Consider the following 16,559-nt stretch of genomic DNA (forward strand, 5'->3'; position numbering starts at 1 on the left):
TTAGTAACGATGGCTCGCAATTAATTGGCTGATGATGAGTTACTTATGATGTAATCTCTCTCACTCTCTCTCTCTCCTGCACTCAGCCAACCCTCCCCTCTCTCTCTCTCTCTCTCTCTCTCTCTCTCTCTCTCTCTCTCTCTCTCTCTCTCTCTGTCTCTCTCTCTCTCTCCCTTATCCCCACCTCTTTCTCCGTCTTTCTCTCCTATCCTAACCAACATGGCCGCTAAGTCGGATGGAGCAGCGGTGTCTGTGGAAGATGACAACACGCCCAGGAGCCACTCGGAGCCGGGGATCCCCGCCGCCCGGCCCCGCTGCAGCGCCGCCGGCGGCGGGAAACCCTACACCCCGCTGGACTGCTGCTGGGTGCTCTGCGCCCTGCTCGTCTTTTTCTCCGACGGCGCGACCGACCTGTGGCTGGCCGCCGACTACTACCTGAGGGGCGACTACTGGTGGTTCGGCTTGACGCTCGTCTTCGTCGTGGTGCCCTCCGCTGTCGTCCAGGTATTGAGTTTCAGGTGGTTCGTGTATGACTACTCGGAGCTGAGCTGCGGGGACGGAGCAGCGAGCGGCAGCGGCGCGGTGGCGGCAGGCGCGGCATGCGGAGCAATCACGGCGAGCGACAACACTTTGAGCACCAAGGACAGCGAGCAGCGCGGTGGCTGCGCGGCGGCGGGGAACGCCGCGAATGCTACCCCGGTTTACACGTCCTCTGCCCCGCCTGCGACGGCTGGTAGAGTAGTGCCCCCCCGGAGGTGCTGCACCGTCTGCATGTGGGTCTTTCAAACCGTGCTTCACGTTCTGCAGCTGGGGCAAGTGTGGAGGTAAGACCGCTGGTGTGGTGTGGGGAACACGAGTTGGGGGGGGGGGTGCGTGAGCGCGTGTGTGCATACGTGCTGCTGTGTGTTTGATATGTGCACGGTGCACATGTGAGCATTCCCAACAGGACAGTGCTGGAGATGTGTGTGTACGTGCTGGCTACGTATGTGCGTGTGTCCATGCCCGTTCATGTGCATGTGTGTGTGTGCGACTATCCCCCGAAATATTACCTGCCCTACTCATCCACACTGGTGACAGAATTGTGCAGAAATCGACCAGGAAAGAGTGAGATTCCTTTTTCAAAGCTGAATTTGTAGCACAGACTTTCACACAACAGTGATAGTACAAATATGAATTTCTCTACTTCCTTACTTTTTTGTGATTACAGATGTAAAGGTACGGACATTTCAAAAAGGTTAGGACCTAAAAAGCATTTTGCTTCTTCCTACTCCTTTTCAGACAACAGTATTTATTTATTTAGCTTATTCTTGCTTTTTCTTAAAGTGTTTATTTTTTGTATAAAACATTCATCCATTCAAGCTGACAGGTATATTATCACAGCTCTCCTTCTCCTCTCCATGGCTGCTTGTCATGTTAGTGATCTTGAAACTGAATATTTTCTTCCTCCACACTCAGTGAAATGGAATATATGTAAATGAGAGGATGCCAGGGCAAAATATTTAAAGCAGCATTCCACTCTCCAACACATCCAAATGAATGTCCTATCCTGTGCTTTCCCCGTCAGATATGTGCTTTGCTTTGATTCAAATTCCTCGAGAGCCACGTTCACTTGATGTGAGACAACGTGTTGACTATTTCAAACATTGGGAAACATAATTAACTCTCAGGTTACTGTACTTCGGGTTCACACAGCATCAAGTTGTCAGTTCAAAACGCATGCTGCATACAGTATGAAACCACAGTCTACATCCAGTCTACATTTCACAGAATCAGTGAAATAAATCAACAGTGAAAACACCTGGAAATGTGAACATCCCCTACATACTTTTCCTGTTTGAACTTTTTGAATTCCTCTTCAGAACACAAGACAAAATAAGAGTTTATTGTGATTGTTAGGAGCCGAAATAGCGATTTAAAAAAAATAATAATAATAATAATTAATTAATTATTATTATTATTATTATTATTATTATTATTATTATTATTATTATTATTATTATATAAATTAGTATTATATGTAGCACCGAGGCTGAAGTCAACTCCACTTTGGTCAATTCTGAGCAGTTTGGAGACTGATTCAACACAGAGTCCATCTGGGGGTCAAGACCGAGACCAAACGTCATATAAATTCAGTCCTTTGGATTTAGAATAGTTTTAAACAGTGTTTGTAAAAGGAACAAGGGAGCAACACATGTTTAACTCTTGTGTTGTCCTCGGGTCAAATTTGACCTTTTTTCAAAGTTTTTAATATCAGAAATATGGGTTTCTTTGAACCAAATTGCCCAAACATAACATGGATGTACGTTGTATGGAACCCATGCAACATTTAAACAAAAATAATGAGGGTTGCAACTAACGATTATTTTCATAGTCGATTTAATCTGTTGATTATTTTCTCGATTAATCAATTAGTTGTTTGATCTATAAAAATGTCAAAACATGGTGAAAAATGTGGATCAAAGCCTAAGATGACGTCCTCAAATGTCTTGTTTTGTCCAAAACTCAAAGATATTCAATTTACTGTCACAAAGGAGAGAAGAAACTAGAAGATATTCACATTTAACAAGCTGGAATCAGAGAAATCTTATTTTTTTTAATAAAAAAATGACTCAAACGATTAATCGATTATCAAAATAGTTGGCGATTAATTTAATAGTTGACAACTAATCGATTCATCGATTCATCGTTGCACCTCTAAAAATAATGATTATTTTTGGGTGTTTTATTCAATTTTATAGCATTTAAATTGTTTAAATGGTTTCAAAACCGTATCCTGACAGTCTGTGATCCACCACAACATCTCTGATCTTAACTAATAGTAAAAATAATTTATAATGTCTGCTTTTTTTAACTCAAAAAATGAGGTATAATGTCATGTAAGTTAGGTGTATTGTAAGCATCACCTGCACTTTGTAATGTTGAATCATTTTGTGAACCGACACCTGATTGACAGCAGAGCAGCCACTGATGCCGGTCAGGATAGCCACAACTGAAAGAAAAGAAAAAAGCCAACTGGACTCGGTGAAGACCAAAGACTGAAACAAGTCAGAGTCATAATACTGGGAGCGTGCCTATGTTCCCACAGCCCTATGTTCCCACATTTCTAAGAACATTTTTTTTCACTGAAAATTAGGCCCTATGTTCCCACATTTCTAAGATTTTATCTTCCCACATTTCCTTTTTCATGAATTTGTATCAGATTGTATCCCCCTTTCTCCCAATTTGGTAGCCAATTACACCCAACCTATTATCCAGTAGCAATGGACTACAGATGGAATGTAACCCTAACCCTAACATAGGGCCTAATTTAAAAAAAAAAAAATCTTAGAAATGTGGGACCATAGGGCTGACTCCATAACCCTAGAGACTGAGACAAGTCTGAGAGAAAAGAAACAGAAAGGACACAAGACCCAGACCAAACTTGAGTCACGCAGCACTACAAGCGCTACAAACAACGATGTAATGTTCTGCAGTAGCTTCCAAAAACACACAAATAGCCATCAAGTCGTTTAGTTTCAGTAACGATAAAACATTGTTCTTGAATATCAAGTGTTTGTTTAGCTTGATTGTGTTGTATCAATGTGAAAAACTGTTAAAGGAAGTTGCGTGTTTCTGCCTCATCATTCCTTCAAGTTATGTCAACTTTAAGGAAAACAGAGCATGGTTTATGAAATGGCCACGACAAGCTGTCGGAACCTTTTGAACGTAACTTTTTGCCCCTTCACCAGGGAGGTTAAAGTTCAAAAACATTTAACTTTAAGGATAAAACTTCTCTCATTGTAGTCTATCTATCTAATCTCCAAGACTTTCCACTTCCGGGAGTGCCCCGTTGCAGCCGGAAATTATGTCCTTTTTTTCGACCGGATTTTCGTTACCTACAGTTCCTTTTGTGTTGAAAATTCTAAACTTCGGTGGATTTATGAGGACTGTGGTTAACTGCTCCTTAGATCTCTGCAGGGTAAATCCAGACAGCTAGCTAGACTATCTGTCCAATCTGAGTTTTCTGTTGCACGACTAAAACAACTTTTGAACGTACACATGTTCCACCAAAACAAGTTCCTTCCCGAGGCTATTTTACAACGGTACCGTTGCGCCGTCCGTCGCCCAAGACAATTGTGATTGGTTTAAAGAAATGCCAATAAACCAGAGCACGTTTTTCTCCCATCCCGGAATGCTGTGTGGACTAGCCAGACCCTAAGGGCCACACTGGAAAATGAGAATCACATCCAGGGCCAGACATGTAGAGTTAATTGACATGCTTTTATTTCAGAGAAAAAGTCAAATATCTTTGACTGTATTTTTGCATGGCTCATATAGTCTTCTCACTTAAAGTTTGCTCTACATAAAGCCCTAAAAAAGTCAGCAAGAAACTTCATCATCGTAGAGTTTAGCACGTCAAATGAAATTACATTTTTAGAAGCAGCTACCACACAGCCGATTCACAACAACCTGTTTCACAGCCTAAATATGAAAACTCTGCTTCTGAAAACAGTTTCCCTTCTTTTTGGTTTGTAGCACAACTAGGCGAGCCAAAATGTATTGCGAACCAAAACTGATATGAGGGTCGGATCAAAATCTGCGAGGGGCCGGATTTTGCCTTGAGTTTGACACATGTGCCTTAGAGGATTGAAATCACTTCTCAGGGTGAGTAAATGAGCATACCCCTGCTGAATTGTCCTCGAGCCCATTAACTAGCTGACCTCTGTCCTCTCTGTGATGGTAGAGAAAGAAGACAAGAAAACTCTTTTTTTTAAAAGGATGTTACACCAACTATACAGAAATAGAGCATGTGGGAATTGACACGAGTATAATTGCATGCAGACTCAGTAATGAACTGCATTAATGAACAACAATAAGATGCTGAGAGCTGGAGAATGAGAATTAGTTGGTTTTAATGTGATAGTTGCTGCCGGGAGAGTTGGGCGGTGTTCAGCGTGACTGGGATTTGAGTCTGACTCCAGTTTTTAAATGTGGTGAGCTGAGATTTTATTTAGCGTCTGTGGAGAGTTTTACCTGCAGCTGAACATTCTCATTGCAGTTTTTTCTCTCTCCATCTGATCTTCTCATCAATGTGAACTGCAAAATGTCTCGTCTTCTCGATTCACAACTGGACTCCAGGATCTGTTGAACAAAGTCAAATCTTATAGTATGAAACTGACGTGAAATGCATTTTAATTCTCACTGCTGGAATTTGTTAGCTCGGGTCAGTCACCTGAGAACATTTGTCATCATTTTGCGTTGTAGCAGCTTGGCAGAGTATGAAATCTCAGGTATTTCGGATACTTTTTGTTGTGATTTTCCACCCATCGGTGGGGCATCTCATTATGTGAATGTGTAATCATGTGATTCCTCAACAAAAACGTGCTGAATATTGTAAACGCATGTTTTTTATTTATTTTATATGTTAATAAACTATAATGTAATGTATAATGTACATGTATAATGTAATTAAACTAGAGGTGCAACGATGAATCGATTAATCGATTAGTTGTCAACTATTAAATTAATCGCCAACTATTTTGATAATCGATTAATCGTTTGAGTCATTTTTTTATTAAAAAAAATAAGATTTCTCTGATTCCAGCTTGTTAAATGTGAATATCTTCTAGTTTCTTTTGTCCTTTGTGACAGTAAACTGAATATCTTTGAGTTTTGGACAACACAAGACATTTGAGGACGTCATCTTAGGCTTTGGGAAACACTGATCCACATTTTTCACCATGTTTTGACATTTTTATAGATCAAAAAACTAATCGATTAATCGAGAAAATAATCGACAGATTAATTGACTATGAAAATAATCGTTAGTTGCAGCCCTAAATTAAACCTCTGGTTTCTTCCGGCTTCATTCGGGAAACTCTTCGAACGGGCAGTATCAGCAAACAAATAATAGCATGATGAATATCGATCAAAATGGGAAAATATATTGTGACATTTTTTTTTGCCATATTGCCCAGCCCTAGCTCACAGTCGCCAGACCAGTTTATCACAAAGGTGTTAGATGAGGTTGAGATCCGCACTCTGTGCAGGTCATTACTTTATGGACCTTGTTGTGTGCACCTAGACAGGATAGTCATGTTGAAACTAGTTTATATCCACGACGTTCCATTTCCGGGGTTGCCAGGATGTCCGTTACCCTCCGCTTTCTTTCTGTTGGCATTTTAAACTCCGGTGGATTTATGGTAAACTGCTCCTCAGATCTCTGCAGGGTAAATCCAGACAGCTAGCTAGACTATCTGTCCAATCTGAGTTTTCTGTTGCACGACCAAAACAACTTTTGAACGTACACATGTTCCACCAAAACAAGTTCCTTCCCGAGGCTATTTTGAAGAGGCACCGTGGCTCCGTCCGGCGCTTAGCGCCGCCCAAGATGATTGTGATTGCTTTAAAGAAATGCCAATAAACCAGAGCAAGTTTTTCTCCCATCCCGGAATGCTCTGTGGACTAGCCAGACCCTCCTCCGCAGCGCTGTGGAGGAAGGTCTGGCAAAGCGAGACTATCAGGACAAAAATAAATTGTTTTTTTTCAAATATAAATACAGTGTAATGTCTTTGAAGCACAGGAGGTTGGTGCTCTTCAATTTTATTAGGGCTGTGGAGGAAGGTCTGGCAAAGCGAGACTAGGTTGAATCAGGAGAGGGCCAGACTCCAAAGCATGAAACCAAATGTACACAAAGGTCGTCCCAACACGTTGTCATAGCTTTTGCAATATGAGTATTTGCTGCCTGTCTCTCTTTTATATTGTTTTAATCTTAATATCTCTGTTCCCGGAAGATTTTGGCTACATTTGATAGACCAAACTATTAATTAAGAAAATAATCGGCAGACAAAAGTAATTGTTAGTTGCAGCTTTACAAAAGGTATGTGTTATTTTTTTTCTTTAGTTTCTGCAGTGTAAATGTGATTTAGTCTGTCTGTCTGCCTCAGACTCTCTCTTTAGTCTGTCTGCCTCTCCTCCCTCTCCACCACTTCCACTATCTCCTATAACAATAGTTATGCACTGACTGTCCACTGGCCCACTGTTTATTGCTAACACTGTTTACACTGTTTACTGGCTATATTAGCCCATATGCACAATCCCCCCGTCCCTCCCTCCTTCACCCAGCCTGGACTGAGGTCTAACTTAATACTTGAACAATGGCTGTAACCCTATTACTTCAAACCTCTAATATTGACTGTTGATTTGTGTCTATCCTACTGTCTACTTTATTCCCGTATAATGCCCATATTTAATGCTGTCTTTTTTTTTTTTAACTTTATCCTTGCACTGCTATAGTTTTTATATTACTATGTCTACATTATTCTCTTATATTGTCCATATTTAATGCTGGTCTCTAGACTTTATGCTTGCACTATTGGACTTATTTGTGACACACACTCTCATAGAGCACCTTACCATGCATACTGAATCACAGGGTCAGTCCCTGCCCTGTTACTGCAAGCATCTCATGCTTATACATCCCTCAGTACATTCATGTGGATTTTTTATTTAGTATGTTTTCTTTTATTGTCCATATTATTCATGTGGATTTGTTATTTTAGCATCCTGTTTATGATGTATGTGTATGTTGTGTGTGATGTCTTTAAGTTACTGGGACCATGAATTTCCCCTTGGGGATCAATAAAGTATCTATCCATCTATCCATCTATCCATCTATCCATCTATCCATCCATCCACCCACCCAGGATAGATAGTCGGAAGTATTAGATGCATCTTTATTCTGTATTTAACCTGTCTTCATCCAGAGAAGATGAGCAACGCCTTGTGTTTCTGTCCTGCTGGCTAAACGTGTTAATACGGAGACTGTTTATAGTGAAAAAAAACTGACCCTGTGGACTTCAAATTAATCTTGGAGGATTTTGCCACATATTGGGATTTAAATTGCGATAAAAAACATAAAACCACACTGAAGTGAGATCCGTTTCCTTGAGAGGTTTCAGTAAACATGCCCCATGTCCTTGAAATCACTGGATTAAGGACATTTTTTTTGCTGAATTTTGTGAAGTTTGCATCTTTTAGTGAGTCAATAAAGCATAATCCATGTAAATGCTGATAAGGAAACAGATCAGCTAGCGATGATTACACCTTTTTACCTGAATATTACAATAATTGAACTTCCAGTCCAGATATTTCCGGCAGTGTGAGAGCAGGGGATTATTCAGTAATGTAAAACATCGAGTTTTTGTGTCCATCAATCAATGGTGGAGGGATTAGTCCATCTCAAAAGGGATGCACATGACAACAGCCGCGGGAGCAAGACAGAGCCCATAATGCATTGCAGCGTGCAGACAGGTTGAGGTTTGAATCAAGGTCGACTCACCTTTTCTCGGCCGGAGACACTCGCTCTGCCGTTGATATCGCCTCCATCTCCATTTAAAATCCACAGCTGAAAAGCAGCAAGGTCACATCCCTTTATCTGAGGGTTGTGAAAGGCATTCTGAGAATTATTGCAAATCTCTAACTGAAGCAGAAACAGATGAAGTACTTTGAGAGAGTGTGGGTTGGCTCAGGAAGCGAATTTAGCACCTAATCACAAGTCACTTTACACAGTTATTTTGCTGAGTGTCACAAAGTGTAAAAGGATTAATTGATGTTATATTTTAAAGGATTTTTAACTGATTACAAGTACACTGTGGGTCCAATTTTAACCATCTAAGCCCACGGCGTGAAGCGCCTGGCGCAGGTGCGTTTAGGGCGTGTATGAATCCACTCTTGCTAGTTTAGCGGCGGAAATAAACGGTTTGTGCGTCAGGCGCGTGGTTCAAGAGGGTTGTACTTAGTGTCTTCATTAATTCATAGGTTTGTTTTGGGCGTAACATGCAATAAACCAATCAGAGTGTCATCTCCCATTCCCTTTAAAAGCCAGGCGCGTTTGTACATTGGCGCGTTGCTGTTATGACGGCCGATTTGCTAAGTAGGATGAGAGATTTTCTGGGGAAGAAACTGATCCGCTCTAAAAGCTATTTCACGTTGTAATATTAGTATTTTTAATCTTTTGCTTTTGTTCGTATGCTGCGCATCCCTGTGTGTGTAACAAGCATAGTGTTGCACGCGCTGTACACGAGCCTAGGCACATTTTACTAATGCGCTGTTAAAATAACAATGAAATGCTGCGTTATTGACTTTAGACCAGGTTTCTGTTGGTCAATGGCGCGATCGCTTCCCGCTGCCTCAAGATAGCAATACGCCAAGAATTCACCTGAACGCACCTCCCTGTAAGACCAGCACGCCCATCGGCGCAAAGATGGGCGCAGGTGCATTTGCTATTTAAACGACATGGGCGCGGTCTTAACCCTCCTGTTGTCCTCGGGTTAAATTTGACCCATTTTCAAAAAGTTTCTATATCAGAAATTTGGGTTTCTTTCAACCAAATTGTCAAAAAGAAATAACATGGGTGGTTCCATAAAACGCTCTTCACAAGTAAAATACTGAAGTAAAAATCAGTTCACTACTTTCATTGAATTTGGGTGTTTCATTCAATTTTATAGCATTTGAAAGGAAATTGATAAAAGAACGTTGAAAAAAGTGACACAAAACGTGGGGAAAAACAACAAAACCGTAAAAAAAACCCAGAAAAAGTCAACAAAAACATTGAAAAAAGTGACAAAAATACATCAGCAAAAGCTTCAAAAACGCATGGTTGATTAACCTTGGTGCCTCACTTGTGTTGTCTTCCCGTCAGCCATGCATCTTTTTGTTTTTCTGGGTAAAAATTTTAAATTTAAGCCGTAAGAAGCTTACGTCACTTTTCCCGGTGTTTTTTTGACGTTTGTTCTTCTTTTTTTTACCACGTTTTTGAAGCTTTTTCTGACATTTTTGTCACTTTTTCTGACGTTTTGTCACTTTTCTGGAGTTCTTTGTCGATTTTTTTCTGTGCTTTTGACGGTTTTGTTCTTCATTTTTGTCACTTTTTTCAACGTTCTTTTATCAATTATTTTCTTCAAATGAAAATGAAAATTGAATGAAACGCCCACATTCAATGAAAGTAGTGAACTGGTCATTAATTTTACTTGTGAAGAGTGTTATACGGAACCATGCACGTTATTATTTTTGACAATTTGGTTGAAAGAAACATTTCTGATATAGAAACTTTCTGAAAAAAATGGGTCAAATTTGACCCGAAGGGTTAAAAACGTTCCTCTGGTGACAAAAATGTCCACATGAAAAAACTGCCAAAATATTAAATATTCATAAGTAAGAATTTCTAATCAACTTCAATCCTGATCAACTACCAAACATTCATCCACTTTCAGAATGTAAACCCTTTAAATGGCAGTTTATTTACATAATGCATCTGACGTTTATTTGTGAAAAAAACTAAGGCTGCATGATATGAGGAAAATATGCGATAACGTTGTTGAATGTCCCGAAAACGATACCCACATCAGTCCTGATCATAACTACCAAAAACTAATTAATCTGCAGAATTTTAACCCTTTAAAATGTATTTTGAAGGATGTAGTTTGTGGTGTTGAACTTTATTGCATTATACTACAGAGAGGTGGCATTCCCATCATCCCCATCTGTTATAAGATATGCAATTCAGACATTCCCCTTTTCCTGTTTTAAAAGGTTTTGAAAGAAATATCTTCAAACAATCAGACAGACAGACAGAAAGCCTGGTAGGGAGACAGAGTCCGTACACACAGACAGACAGACAGACAAAATGCCTGGTAGGAAGATAGAGCCTGTACAGACAGACAGACAGACAGACAGAGCGACAGACAGAAAGCCTGGTAGGGAGACGGAGCCCGGACAGACAGACAGGTGGACAGACTAACAAAGCATCAGCCTGCAGCTTGGACCTCAATATTCGGCCAGCATTGCAGTTTTTAGGACAATCCGATTGGTTCCTGCCTGTGCTAGACCAGATCAATCAATCCCATTCGTTATTGGATCGGTTCCAAATGGTCACTCAGCTAAGGTGGACTGACCGTTAACCGTGTCCGTCCGGCTGCGGCTAATAATCAGCCCGAGTGGCTAACTGGCAGCCTCCATGTCAATACGCTGAATCATTTGTGTGTGTGTGTGTGTGTGTGTGTGTGTGTGTGTGTGTGTGTGTGTGTGTGTGTGTGTGCGTTCCCTATCTCTCTTCAAAGTTCTTCTCAACTTTCCCTTAAGGGACTTGTCGCCTATCAGTCTCATGCCTGGTTAGGGTTATTCACATTCATTCACTGTTCATTCACAAATGAAGTGAATCTCTGTGATTATTGCTCTTACTTTTCATTTTAATTTCGGGGCCCGTCATTCAGAGACTCTTTAAACGCTGGTTGCCCCAGGATACAGGATATTGGAGTCAGAAGAATGACCATAAAAAGGAAAAATGTTAGCAGGTCCATGAAATGTTGTAGAGGTACAAGCAAAACAGGCTGGAGGGTCTGTCTTATCCTCTATCCTCGTTCTTATCCATTTTACTGTAACTAACAAAGAAAATCACCTGCAGTTGTTTCACAAAAAAAAACCTTAAGCTATAATCATTTTGCCTACCTGAAAGACTTTTACCGTGAAGCAGCAGCAGCAGCAGCAGGATGTGATTAAGACTCTGTAAACCAATGTACTGAATCTGACTGAGGCTAACTGGTCAGTGTAACGCTTATCAGTTCAATTTTCTAAGCACAAACGGACATTTGGAAAAACAGAAAAAAGGGTTTAAATATCCAATTTTTCATTTTTTTCCGCCTTGATAAATTAAAAAATTGGATCTTTAAACTGTTTTTCCAATTTTCTGTTTTTATTCAGAGGATCAGAAATTTAGAAAATTACAAAATTGCATCTGGGCTCCAATTATTTAATACTGCAATGGTATTCTCTCGCTCGTTCCGCCTAGCTACGTCCCCCCCCCACTCGAAACCATCAGTTGCAAGCACCTCTGACCCCAAAGTCTATCAGTTTGTTTTTTTTTTGGTCCATATGCAGTTAATGACCTGCATATTTCACAAAGTAGAGGGAGAGAATACCATTGCAGTATTGACTAATTGGAGCCCAGACGCAATTTTGTAATTTTCTCAATTTCTGATCCTCTGAATAAAAAACTGGAAAAACAGTTCAAAATTAAAAATTGGATATTTGAACCCATTTTTCTGTTTTTCTAAATGTCCGTTTGTTTTGGGTTGCAACTTTTCTCCCTCGTGGTTTACAGCCGCATGTGAAGGAACACGTTCAATTTCAAAAAGTGGCTCTTTAAGAATTTAAAATCCTGGGACTGTAAAAATGCACATAGGTTTATGTAAAATTCAATAGAGGTATTGATTATGAATAAAACTCTGCCTGGAGGGAGGTTTTGATGATCCACAGCCTTCTGGCTGCCTATCTGTTTGTATGTCTCTCTCTGTCTGCCTGTCTCACGATCTGTCTGTCCTCTCTGCCTGTGTCTCTGACTGATGTTCTGTCTCTGTATGCTCTCCTGTCTGTCGGCCCATCAGACTGTGCTGAATAATTCACTACAGGCCTTGAGGGAGCTGTCAATCACATTTTGTGTGTGTGTGTGTGTGTGTGTGTGTGTTAAGGGATATAGCATTTCCTGCTAGCTACCCCTGTCATCCAATCTGTCTCTGTCACTTGCTCTCTCTTTCTGTCTCTGTTTACAGTCTCTGTCTTTCTGCTTTTGCTTTCAGTTGTTCACTTAAAATGGAGGTGGGTTGCGTTGGAGGGGTGGAAGGATGTTGCTTTTAAAAGTTTGACAAGTCTGACACGAGCTTCTCATCAACTCCTTAACCATACTCTGAACAGGGGTGTGTGTGTGTGTGTGTTTGTGTGTGTGTGTGTGTGTGTGTGTGTGTGTGTGTGTGTGTGTGTGTGTGTGCGCGCGTGCGTGTGCGTGTCTATGTGTGTCTATGTGTGTGGGTTGTATGTAGGACAGTTCATGAAGTTTGCACGTGTTAAGTTCATGTGTGTGCTGCAGTGATGCATGATATAAGCCTTGCAGGTGGACACACACACACACACATACACACACACACACACACACACACACACACACACACACACATTGAAGTATGCCACTATGCATAGATAATGAATTCACAGACTCAATGATGAATGATAGAAGCATGCACGCATACCAACACACACCAAAGCTCATATATAATTTTGGTTCGTCAGCCAGTGAACATCTCATCAGTTCCGAAACCAAACCTGCAGCCATTAAATTGACAGATTGTGAGGTTCCAGCATCAGCGCTAAATTAAATATAGATTCCAAAACCGCAGCCTACACACTAATTAATTCATTGTGAAATAATTGGCAATTTTGACTATGTTAATTCTAATTTCATGATATATCATCAGTTATTTGTTTTGTAATTGTGTAATGCAACTGTCGGAAACCGCAGGCACCACTGCTGAGAACACACAGCCTATTACTGTGGAAACTAAAGACGTCAGCTGATAACTCATTAAGGCAGAGCAGGAGCAGACGCAGTTTTAAATTTAGAATTGCTTGGTTCTTTTCACCAGTTAAGTCTGTAAAGCAATCAAAAGCAGACTTGTGTGCAAAGCTAACTGAAAAGCCCGACTGATGCCTGATTGTGCGCCTATGCGTGTTGAAAGCAATCCTGTCATCACAAAACCTTTTCACGTCTCTAACTGTATGCAGTCATACACGAAGCAAAACACTGTACACTCGTATTTTAGGCATTTTCCTGACATTCTTTCAGAGCACATCTTTCCCCCCATCTGGATGGATGGATGGATGATGACACACATGGTACATACATACAACACAAATCCAATCCACATAATTTCAAGTGGAACAGCAGTGTTATATGTATAAACAGCCTCTGCCTCCTGAACAGTGAAAGCACCTCGCTGCTCGCTCCGAGCCTCATGCAGCGCCGCGGTAATGACCCAGTTTCTCCTTAGGGATCAAGAAAGTTCATCTCTTTTTACAGCCCTTTGCTCCAAATTAACTGCTCAATCAGAACATCTCCATATCCCCATTTGAATTTGATCATTATCAGCTGATGGATTGCGAACTGTATATTAACATTTTGAATGGCGGGTTTTATGTAGCGCTGGGCGATATGGAAAAAGTCAAACATCACGATACTTTTGACCAAATACATCAATTTCGATATTGTCGGATTGACTATTGGTGCTTTCACAAAATATTAACACAATGAGAATTTTGATAAATAATCATCAGTGATGTGGATACCAAACAACAAGTGTGTTAACCCAAATAATAGAACAGCTATAACAGTCTGCTAAGTTCAGAAAATGACATTAATTGACTGTAATGCAGCCTTTAAAACCAGGAAAAGAAATATTACGATTGCCAAAATTTAAGATGATATCTAGCCTCATAAATCAATGTCGATATAATATTGATATATATATTGCCCAGCCCTAGTTTTATGTTTTTTTTAGGCGGTTAAAGTCAGACGGAGGGATTTTAACTGAGGGCTCCTACATGCTTCTTTCATCAGTCTACATGCTTTTGCATGTGCAGCTGCAAACCTTAGCAATTACAGTCCATATGTGGTGTGAATCCTGGCTGATGGTTGGCTCCTGGTCCGTGTGATATTGAATGATTCTGGACCTCGTGATTTGTGTCCAATGTCAACATTCAGTGGCAAAGAAAGTAGAGTGTCCTTTATGTAGCGAGATGGAAAATACGGGCGTTGCAGTCATAGTGGCGGATGGGTGTTTATGTCCTTTGTTTGTGGTTTTAACTGATCTTTCCCCAACCTTCACCATAGTTGCCAAAAAACGTTGGCATTGTTCTTGTCTGGTGAGGTTGTATGCTGGTTATATTGCAGTAATAGTCTCTTTCCATCTCTGGAAATGCCACGCTGTCGATGTGCAATGTGCAGTAGGGCTGAACGATTTTTTTCCCAAATATTGCGATTTCGATTTGATTATTTTTTTAAGCTCTTTGTCTTCTGTATTATTCAACAAAGACAAACAATAAATCATTTTATAGTATGAACAACACACAATTACACACTAGACAGTTAAAAAAGTAAAATTATAGTATATATACACACACACACACACACACACACACACACACACACACACAACAGTGTATTTTTTTTTTTTTACAGTGCACAGAGAGGAGCTGCCTCCAGCCCCTCCCCCTCGGGAAGTTGCGTGCTGCCGTGTGCACTTGTTCAGAGAGGCTATCGTTACGTTAGCTAGTTGCTGGTGTTCTTGCCGTGGGATTAACTGTACTAATAAAACCGTTGAAACACCGCGGCCACGCTGCTGTGAAAGCTCCCCGAACGTCATTTATCAGAGTCTGGTTGTTACCCCTCTCAGTGGCAGCTCCTCCACTCCATATCTTTATAACGGAGCTAACCGCTAACCGGAGCTAACCGGAGCTAACCGCTAATCAGAGCTAGTTGCCAACCGAGCCTTCAGTTCTGCGTGTCTGTATTCATTAACTGCACGTATGGACTCGAACCAGAATAAAACCCTTCATTTTATTAAAATGGCTGTAAAAGTTTGAATCTACAACTCAGAGTTGTTTGAATGACAGAAATCAGTTCAAGGTACGACGTAGCGTTAGCGTGCTAAGTTGATGCTTTCTCTGCGGAGTGCAGACTGATTTGCTCTCGCGAGTCCTGTGACCAAATCGCAGCCTTTGCGATTAGGAAATCGCGTTTTAACATATCGCGATATTATCGAAAATGCAATTAATCGTTCAGCCCTAATGTGCAGATGTGCAAAGACGCTGTAGTGAACTCAGGTTTGTGTATTCAAACGGCACCAAACAATCAGAGTCATAAGAATCTGCAGCTATCGTATGCATATTTAAGTAAAGTAAGGAAAAGTTTATATATATATATATATAGCACTTATCACAGACAGAGTCAAAAAGTGCTTCACAGGCCGTATGAATTAATACATGATAACAAATCGATAATCATAAAGAGCACAATAAATCACAGTGGGAGATGACACTGACCCTTTTTTCTGCCGTCTAACTAGCAAAAGTGGATTCGTACACGCCCTAAACGCACCTGCGCCAGGCACTTCCTGCGCTTAGATCGTTTAAAAACGGGCCCACAGAGTGCGACAACAACTCTCATATGATTGAGACTGCAGCAGCAATATGTGGCATATGGCGACCATCCTGTGAAATAAATAAGCCAATAAAGTCAATCAGCCCTATTAAGTCTTATAATTCTTATTGGTCAGTCCAAACTCCACTAGTCGTACCAGCTAAATGGCAGCGAAATACATGTCATCAGTGAGTTACTGATGCATAAAGTTCAGTCGTGGCCTCAGAACATTTTCCGTTTTTGTTTGTAGTTTTCAGATTTACCAAGTTTATGTTAACCTTCATATTCTCCTCATGGTTTCAGTAAGTAAATTAACAGCAGGAAACTGGTGACGGAGGGATGGAGGGATGAATGCAGATAGATGGATAGATATATTAGATAGATATAGATAGATGGTGTAATCTAGGACAGAACATGGACTCGGGCCTGCACAGGGTTTGTTAGTTTATCTCTGTGTGCGCTTCAGTGATGCATGCTATTAGCGTGTACCCTGCAGGTGCACACACACAGACACACACACACACACACACACACACACACACACACACACACA

At 40.7% G+C, this 16,559-nt stretch overlaps 1 protein-coding gene across 1 annotated transcript in view; it reads left to right on the forward strand.

Moving 5' to 3' along the window:
* Positions 1 to 184: 184 nt before the first annotated feature.
* xkr7 (XK, Kell blood group complex subunit-related family, member 7) overlaps positions 185 to 16,559 on the forward strand; it is an 83,751-nt gene continuing 67,376 nt past the window's right edge. The window contains exon 1 of the mRNA XM_031312144.2: positions 185 to 824. Coding sequence (XP_031168004.1) covers positions 220 to 824 — 605 coding nt within the window. The 5' untranslated portion in view covers positions 185 to 219. The remainder of the gene's footprint in view (positions 825 to 16,559) is intronic.

This window comes from Sander lucioperca, chromosome 12, assembly GCF_008315115.2.
Source record: "Sander lucioperca isolate FBNREF2018 chromosome 12, SLUC_FBN_1.2, whole genome shotgun sequence".
In the NCBI taxonomy this organism is placed as follows: domain Eukaryota; kingdom Metazoa; phylum Chordata; class Actinopteri; order Perciformes; family Percidae; genus Sander; species Sander lucioperca.